General features: G+C 56.0%; 1 protein-coding gene across 1 annotated transcript; it reads right to left on the reverse strand.

Annotated features, from left to right (window-relative positions):
• Positions 1–667: 667 nt before the first annotated feature.
• Positions 668–7,929, reverse strand: SLC37A2 (solute carrier family 37 member 2). Its single transcript, XM_042882490.1, has 20 exons — positions 7,852–7,929; positions 6,280–6,361; positions 6,083–6,170; positions 5,707–5,785; positions 5,486–5,621; positions 5,240–5,316; positions 5,003–5,169; positions 4,656–4,687; positions 4,281–4,400; positions 4,110–4,200; positions 3,963–4,025; positions 3,529–3,614; positions 2,904–2,952; positions 2,505–2,578; positions 2,135–2,213; positions 1,939–2,036; positions 1,752–1,816; positions 1,622–1,670; positions 1,112–1,139; positions 668–882 (listed from the first exon to the last, which is right to left on the reverse strand). The coding sequence occupies exons 1-18, from the start codon at positions 7,908–7,910 to the stop codon at positions 1,628–1,630; spliced, it is 1,488 nt and encodes a 495-aa protein (XP_042738424.1). The 5' UTR covers positions 7,911–7,929; the 3' UTR covers positions 668–882; positions 1,112–1,139; positions 1,622–1,627.
• Positions 7,930–9,040: the final 1,111 nt, after the last annotated feature.

Genomic DNA, 9,040 nt, shown 5'->3' on the forward strand with positions numbered 1-9,040 from the left:
CTGACTGTTCTCAGCCCATCTTGGTGATATTGTGCTGGCAAACTGGGAATTTGCTTCTCTCTCTTTCCTCCCTGGTTTGCTGGGTGCACAGCAGAGGCCATTGCTTTCCAAATCCATCCATCACTGCGCAGGGACACGCTGCATGTTGCTCCACTGCCCCACAGGGCCTTGTTTTTCTTCTTTTCTCCCCTCTTTTCCTCTCCAGCGATGAAATCAGCGCATAATAAAACACGGGGCCCAGATGTGTTCTCTTTGGGCCAGGATCCACGCGCCCCAATCCACGCCACCCCTCATACTGAGCCCCCCCAAACACACAGCTGGCTGCACAGCTGGCATCACACTAATTAGGTGGCCCTCCTGTTCCACTTCTCTAATTAGGAGATGGCTAACGAAGGCAGGCAGCCTCCTGCACTGAAACTAGAGCACGCATGCTGATGCGCCCATCGGGACCTGTCTCCTGTCCTGATGCTGAGCGGTACAGCGGGGCAGAGCGGGGTGAACGGAGCCACGAGGAGCAGCAGCGTCTGCACTGCAGCTCACGGGGAAGGGATGGCGCTGCTGCCGCTGCAGTGATGGTCTGACGTCCCACAGCACTGCGTGCAGGGCAGGGTGAGCCCGCAGCAGGGGAGCTCGCAGCACCCGGACAGACGTGGGCAGCGCAGGCTTTGCACCTTTTTATTAATAAAACAGCCGATGGCGCAGAACTGGCCCCAACACTGTCCGCTGCTGCTGGCCGCCTCCTCCTCCCACCGAGACAAAATGGTGGCGGGACAGGCCCGGGGCTGGCGCGGTGGCACGGTGACATGGCGGCGCGGTGGCCGCGTGCCTTCACCCTTCGGCAGCGCGGGACGGCTGGCGAGGGCGCGTCAGAACCGCTTGAACCTGCGGGGACAGAGCGAGGGCTGAGCCGCGGGAACGGAGGGAGGGAAAAGCAGCTCCCGGGCTCCGGCCGCGGGGAGAGGAAAGTGCGAGGGGAAGATCCGCCACCGCCGCACCTCCAGGCAGAGCGGGAGCGGCCCGAAGCCCCGCAGCGTTCCCCAGAGGCGCCGCCCGCAGCGCAGTGCAGACAGCACAGAAGCGGCAGTGGGGCCGCAGCTCCGGCCGCACTTACCGCCAGGAGGACCGACGCTGCTCCTCACCTGCGGGCACAAGATGGAGGAGCTCGTGTTGGGCTGCACAGCACGGCTCACCGTGGCGTTTGGCCGGTGCTGATTTGGAAATGATTTAGGTGCACCCTCCCCACAGCAATCTGGCCGTGAGCTGATTAGCAGCATCATCTACTCATTAGCACAGGTGGGCAGCCTCTAAATTTGGCTGTGTGGAGTTAATCAGTACTGTGCGTCCCAAGGCATTGGAGATGGGGATGTGCTGAGTGCCTGCCTGCAGCACGCCCTCTCGCTGGGGTTGGGTCCTTTGGCTTGGCCATGGAATTATTTGCAATCATAGAATCACAGAATGGTTTGCGTTGGAAGGGACCTTTAAAGGCCGTCTGGTCCAACTCCCCAGCGAGCAGGGACACCTCCAGCTGGAGTGTGGCTGCCAGTGACACGCCAAGCACTGGGGCTGATCAGTGTTTGCATTCAGTGCTGGTGCTGAAGCGGGTGCAGCCGGAGGTACTCACACCGAGCTACTTCCCATCCAGCACTGACTCTGTGAGCTGCACACTAGAGCTACAAGACACAACGATGGTGCTCAGCACTGCGATCCCTCGGCCATGTCCCACAAACATCCCCATGCCACACTGGACATACCCTCTCGTCCTCGCCATGCAGCCATAGCATGCGCGCACCTCTTTGACCACCACACGAGCAAGGAGCTGCAAGAGGAAAGGTGGGAGCTTTGTCATTGCTAGGAGATGCGTTTTGGGGGTTTTCCTGGGGAATGCTGTGTTTGTGGGGCTGAACCTTCAGGCTGTGGAACCTCCATGGAGAGACCTACCAGGCAAGCCAAGACATCAGCTGCTATCAGCATGTAGAATACATTATTCCAGCCGGTGGGGGAGATAAGCCCTGCCAGGAGAGGCCCCAGAGCAGCACCTGCAGGGAACACAAGAGGTGTTAGGATATGGGAATAGGGGAGCAAGGCATTCCAGCCCCACAGCACCAGAACATCCAGCAGCCCCAGCCGTACAGACCTATGGATCCCGTGCCGTCGATGATGGCTGTGACGGTGGAGAGAGCTCTTGCGTTTCCTTTGAGGGACTCATGGGTTCCCTGTGGGAAGAGAGGAGAGAGGAGGAAGAACAGCCTAAGCACCACACATGCTGGCAATTTCCATGTGTCAGATGGGAAGACTGAGCATATGCAGGGATGTGGCATTCTTGTGACTCGTGAGCAAATTCTCCCACTAGGTACAGGCTTAGGGGAGATGCAAGGGAACAGAAAGAGGAGTCACACAGCTGGGAACTGAGGAAGCAGTAGGAAGAAAGCACAGTGTGACCATCCTGCTTTTCTGGACAGGAGTGGGAACACAGCTAAAAATGCACACAGCCCCGTGACTCTCACCAAATCTGCTGACACTGCCGTGGTGATGAGTGCATAGGGGCCGTTCACCAGCGCACCGCAGACGATCAGCATTGCTGCAAGGAAAAAGACGGCCTGGGGTCAGCCCAGAGCCAGGATGTGGTGGAGAGGCAGAAGCTGAATGCTCCCAGGAGCTGCGGGATGTGGGAGCATCATCCCAGTGAGTCCTGCTCTGTGTGCATTGCATTCAACAGCTCATGTTTTCCCCAGCCAAGCCCACTGGTTTGGTAATGAAAAAAACATCCAGGGTCTCCTTCCCAAAATAAAGCCAGGAGGGTGCCCTAAGCCCCAGCTTGAGGGGAGAAATGCAGTCAGGAGAGTGAGTGGAACTTCTCGCACTGCCCACCAGTGTTGGAATCACTGCACCCAGTTGCTCCCTACCTATAGACGTGCCAATGCCATTCTGTCCAATGTAGTTGTACAGGAACAGCTGGAAGACAGACAAAGCACAAACCCATCCTCAGTATCCCACTTTCCTTGGAAATTTCACAGCATCATTACCCTAGGTGCAGGATGGGAGCCCCTTGGGGACCCAAATCATCACTGCATTGAGCTTGAAGCCCCTTTCAAGTGGGCTGGGAAGTGGTGAGCACAGGCTTGGCCTTGTGTCCCAACAGACTGAATGCCAGACAGACAGGTTGTAGCAATTTATGGCACAGCATTGCTCGCCAGGCACCGATTTGCCCCAGCAGTGCTATTGTGGCTGTTGGATGTGGCCATGGTGCACGTGGTTCCAGAAGGGCTTCAGAAGGGCTGTGGGAAGAAGGCTCACAGCTGCAAGTCAGCATGGATTGGGTTACAGCTAATGAGCTGTGTTTCATGGTGGCAAAGCCAGGTGAGCTACACGCAGGTGCTTGGGCTCTCAGCTTTCAGGGTGCAAAGCAAAGGGATGAAAGCTGGACTGGCTCAGTGAGACCCCAAGGTTTCACCGCAGTATTGCCCAGGCTTTAAAACAGAGTGGGATGGAGAACAAAGATCCCTTTGGTGTCTTTTTTTTTTTTTTTACCATGGGAGCAGCCACCACCAGCATCACGCAGCACGTGGTGGCCCGGCCACCAGTGTAGTCAGAAATGAGGCCAGCAAAGATCCCGCCTGCAATAAAGGAAACACATCAGTCCCAAGGGCAAAGCAGTGCCACGCTGGGTTAGCCCCAAATTAAGTGGTTCACTGCACTGGGATGCTCTTTTGTCCCATCTTCTGAGCGAGATGCCCCCGAAGTTAAATATCTTAAAGACTGAACATCCAAGTTCAGTATGTTTGCATCAGAGAAGGGCTGTCATTTATCCGTGAGCTGGCTGCCTGCGCATGGTTTCTCTGCACCCACGGACAACTCTCCACTACAAAACATATTTTCTCTAAGGGAAAGGTGAGCCTGGGTGAGAGAGACCCAGGATTGTCCCCAAGGATTGATCCAAGCTTGCACCCAGGCGCACCACAAACCTAAAATACCGCCAACATCAAAGAGGGTGGACAGGTCTCCAGCTTCCTTGGCACCAAAATGAGCTGCAGGAAGAGGAGCGGGGTGAGAAGCCAGGTGAGGAGGGGCTGAATCTACCCTGCTCTGCTCTGCCATCTCCAAAAGCTCACCAACATTCACGATGTAAAGTGGCAGCCAGTAGAGGAAGGTGTAGCTCACCAGCTTGGCAAAGAGTAGGCAAAGGGAGAACTCCACTACACCCTGTGAGGAGAGAAGACGGCATCAGGAGCACATTTTTCCACTAATTTTATTGCCAGGGCCGTATGGAGGAAGGGACTCACGGGGATCCAGAGCGCCCCGAGGAAGCTGATGGCTTCAAGCTCCTCAGCCAGCTTTTTGGAGTCAGTGCTGCTGCAGTCCTCAGAGGTCACCCCTTCGGGATCCTTCTCATCTGATGCATCCTAAAAGCAAGTAGATGTGGGGCTGAACCTTAAGGTTTGCTGAAATGATAAAGTTTGCTGCTGGGATGTGAGGACTTGTGTTGAGAACTGGCCCATAGGATGCCTGCACCAATGCAGTAAGCATCCCAACAGCCAGGCATCATTCAGATTTCTGACAGCACCGAGGCATTTACAAGCTAGTTGATCCCTGGCACTGTGTGGCTGCAGGCTCCCCACCCACCCACCCCAGGCACAGCGATGGAACTCACGTGTTGCTGGGGGGGGGCTGCAGCCAACGTCCTCAGGACCTGTGGGAGGAAAAGGCACCCCTGAGAGCACTGCCTTGCAGGGGCCACGTCCCTGGCAGTGAAACATCCCCACAAAAACCCACAAGACCTCCCAAAATGTTTCTGAGCAAAGCTAACTACAAGAAGACAATGCATCAGGGAGGCCAGGGTGTGATCCCAAAGGATGCTGAGCATTCCTGTGGTGCTCGGTCTGCTCCCGGCACTGAGGACACATCCCTGCTTGCCTCCAAAATGAAATTGCTTTTGGGGGTCATCAAAACCGCTTGGAAATGAGCAAAGAGAAAATCTATGCTGGGTATTCGCATCACCACTCACGCTCCACAAGGAAGAAGAAGCAGACAATGCCTATGACAGCGATGATTATGCCGGGCACGATGAAGGACAAGCCCCAGTCAGAGGACACCCAGACGCCCGCGATGAGAGAGCCCAGGATATTGCCCACGGAGGTGTGTGAGTTCCAGATGCCCATGATCAGACCCCTCCTGTTGGGCAAGACAGTGGGATGAGCATCGGCTGTGAGCAGGAGGCACGGGGACAGGGACGCGCACTCACTTCCCCTTCCCAAACCAGTTCCCGACGCATGCCACGACTGCGGGCCAGCCGGTCGTCTGTGCCAGCCCATTGCACACCTGGCAGGGAGAGAGCAAACACCCAAACGTGGGTATTTTTCCCAGCAGGAGGAAGCAGAGCAACATCCCAGAGCGTGATCTGGGAGCACCTGCCAAACTGGGCGGGCGGTATCGGCGCCCACACTGAGCGGGGAGGAAACGCCAAAACTGAGATGAGGTCAGGCCACACCTGCACAACAATGAAGTACCACAGGACGTGGATGTTCCAGAAGTAGCCAAAGCCAAAGAGTGCTGTGAAGATCCCACTCAGCACCATGCCCACTGACAGGTAGTACCGCAGCGGCAGCCGCTCCCCAAAAATGCCACTGTGGAGAGAGCATGGGAAACTGAGCAGTGGTGCCAAACGGGGAGCAGGGGCTGAGGTGGGGAACATGAGCACAGCCCCTGTACCTGATGAACATCCCGATGGCATACGCCACAAGGAAGGCATTGTCCAGAGCACCAAAAAGCTCATTGTAGTTGTCCTGATCTGGAGAAGAGAAAGCATTAGGGCTGCGGCTGCATCCTCATCCCCATCCCCACCTCACAGATCCTCCCAGGTCAGGCTGTAGGGCTGGGAGCTGGGAGCCAGACCACCCTGTCCTGATTTCAGCATTCACTGTCCTTTGGTCTGGGGCACAGGGCACAATCCTGCACCACTTAATCACCTCCAGCCTAATGAGTGCTGGTCCCCTCCCTGCCCAGCTTAACCCATTAATGACTGAAAGTGCCTTCAGGCACAGAGCTGAGATTTGGGTGCGTTTGGGGTGCTGGGTACCAGCCTTACCGAAGGGCGCCCAGCTGCACCATGTGGTGCTGTTGGAGTCGTTGTGGGGGTTGGTGCCCAGTGCCGAACAGTTGAGGTGCAGCTGGCTCTGGGAGGGTGCACAGAGCAAATGGGATGAGTGCAGTCCAGGGAGGTCCTCAGGGATCCTCCCAGGATACGGGAGATGGGATGTGGGTATGGGGTGCTGTGTCGCTCACCTTGACGATGCTGATGGGTTTTCGGGAGAGGTGGTAGCTGGTGTAGGAGAGGAAGGTCAGCACTAGCGTCAGTCCACGGTAGCTGCAGGACAGGGGAGTCAGGGATAGGGGAAAAAACCCAGTTACCACCTCAAAAAATTCCATTCTTCAGTATGAGATCAGGAGGATGAGAGTCAGCAGGACATAGGATGGATCCTTGCAGGGAGTGGTTGCAATATTTGTAGGCATACTACTCTTAGCCTGTGATGGAGAGCTGAGCACCTTCCTTTGAAAAGCATGGAAAAGGGGAAAAGTGGGGCCATTTTCTCTCAGTTCTCCCCCTGAATACTCCTGGTTCCTATGAGGATGGTGGAGGACTTTCTACTAGGTGGATCAGCTCCAGATAGGCATTTCCCCAGGCCGTGCAGTGCCCTGAGGTTGGGGTTGTAATTGGGATAAAAGATAAGAGTGGGATTATTGCTAACGGAGTGATTGGCTGGGCTGGGGCTTCTCTGGCCTTGCAGCCCCACGTCACGCAGGGCCACGGGTGGAAGCGTGGTGGAGTCACAGCACCGCCAGCACTCAGCACTCATTTCCGAGCTGGGAAATGGAAAGGGAGGGGGGCTGCACGCTTTGTTCCCTCCTGTTTGCTCCAATTAAATGTGGGAAACTGGGAAAAATGGGGAGAGGTGTCTCCAGAGGATGCTGCTCTGAGCAGAGCTGAAGAAGAGCACCTGGAAGATCCCAACCCAAAGAGTGGGACTCTGCATCCTGATAAAAAAAAAAACAAAACCAAACGCAACAAAAACAATGGAAAGCCATTTTATAAGACCTTAAGTCAGCACATTTTCACTTCTTCCCACAGCATGGTGTCAGAACACCCAGGGGCCCCACACGGCCAAGGCACAGTTCTGTTTTGGGGGTGGGGGTGGCTGGGGCCCTAACGTGGTGTAGAAATCACTGTTTCCCACTCCGAATAAATAATTTTATAATGAAATCACTGCTGAGCACTGCAGGGCATTGTGAGTTAGAAAGAGGAACAGAAACGTCCCGTGTGAGTCCCGAGCCCAAGGGACAAACTGGGGGGTGGAAAAGACGGCAGCAGAGCAGGGCAAGCAGAGCGGAAGCAGGCGGCAACCGGGCTGTTCGGCCGCGGCTGCAGAGCGATCTGCTCCATTAACCCGGCGCAGACTCGGCACCTCATCCCGCAGGACAGGACAGACGGGATGCCTGCAGAAGCGTCCAACCCAGGCTCTGCGTGTCCCGAGGGGGAACCCGGTATCCCTAACTGCTCCCAGGGGCGCGCTCAGGGGCTCCCCCAGCACCACGCATCCTCTGCCTGGAGCAGCCCTGCGAGGCTGAGCCTCGGGGCACCCAGCAGCATTTTCCCAGCGCCCAAGAGCCGCACCGGCCCCTCTGCCCACCACTGCCCGAGGCCGGGGAGGCACGCAGCCCATACGGACAACACGGCAGGAGCGAGGTGCGAGGGCGGCAGCTCCATCCTGCCACGTGCCGCATCCCCGTGCAGCGGAGCGCAGCACTCCCCACGTCCCCCCGCTGCCCATCCCGCGTCCCCGCCGGGTCCTCCCTCACCGGCTGTCCCGGGGCACGGCACGCAGCAGGCGGATACCGGGAGCGAGCGCTGCCCTCATGGCGAGCGGCGGGCCGCGCCCCGCTCCCGCTCCCGGCCCTTTACTGCCCCGGGGCCGCCGCTCCCCGCCCGGCACCGCCCAGGGACCGCCCCGAGCCCACACTGCCCGCCCCAGCGGGGGGGATGGGGAGAAAAAAAACCTAAACAGGTGATGGAAGGAGTGAGAAACGAAAAAAAGAAGGAAAAGAAAAAGGGGGAAGAGAAGAAAGGAGGTGGGGAAAAAAAAATAAAAGAAAAAACAAAACAGAAGCGCGGGGAAAAAGGGGGGAAAGAAAAAAAAAAGTACACACACACAAATGTAAATAAGGAAAATGGAAAGAAAACAAAATAAAGGGAAAACAAACAAAAATAATGAAAAAAGAGGAAATGATGAAGTAAAGAAAAAGAGCAAAAGGGAATTACAGGAAAAGGAAAAAAAGTGGAAAATAAAACAACAGAGAAAAAAAAAGAAAAAATTGAAAAAAAAAACCCAGAAAAATAGAGGAACAAAAAGACGAAAAAGAAAGATGAGAACACAAAAGATAAGGAAGTAGGGGAAAAAATGGAAAAAAAAAGACAAAATAACGAAATCAGAAAAAATTTAGAAGGGAAAAAAAGTGGAAAGAAAACAAACAAAAACAAGAGGACAAAGAGAAACTAAAGAGGAACAAATCGAGGCGCAGCTCACAGCTGCCCAGGAGCGCCGGCATCCCCACGGCCGCGGCTCCCTGCGCCCCATCCCCCGGCAGCACACGGAAGGGCTGCGGGATCGGCTGCCCCGGGCCAACCTGCTGCACAGCCTCGGACGAACCGAAGTCGATTGACGTGGATTTTGACACTGCCACTACACAGAACTGTCAGTGATGGGCGTGAGCAGGGCTCAGCGTCACCCAAAGGAACAGATGGTGACGGCGGTTTGACCGTGGCTCTATTTGACCACCATCCCTTTAAGCTCAGCGTCGATGCAGCCTACAGCCCACAGGATGGACGGGAATCGGGTCCTCTGCCTCCCTGGAGCCCCAGGGCACAAGCAAGGCGACGTGGACACCCCAGCCCTGATCCTCGTGGGTTGGCCGAGGTGAGCGACCCTCGAGGGCCATCTTCAGTGTCTTCCCATGACGCAAATCCCAGTTAATGAGTAGTGCTGGCATC

The sequence above is a fragment of the Lagopus leucura genome, unplaced genomic scaffold (genome assembly GCF_019238085.1).
Source record: "Lagopus leucura isolate 7727_CA_CO unplaced genomic scaffold, USGS_WTPT01 Super-Scaffold_100034, whole genome shotgun sequence".
Lineage (NCBI taxonomy): Eukaryota > Metazoa > Chordata > Aves > Galliformes > Phasianidae > Lagopus > Lagopus leucura.

Coding starts and splice junctions, on each gene's coding strand:
- SLC37A2 (XM_042882490.1), bottom strand. CDS start 7,910: ATGAGGGCAGCGCTCGCTCCCGGTATCCGCCTGCTGCGTGCCGTGCCC. Junction 6,362..7,851: donor GCCGTGCCCCGGGACAGCCG/GTGAGGGAGGAC, acceptor CCTGTCCTGCAG/CTACCGTGGACTGACGCTAG. Junction 5,786..6,082: donor GTGCAGCTGGGCGCCCTTCG/GTAAGGCTGGTA, acceptor TCTCTTCTCCAG/ATCAGGACAACTACAATGAG.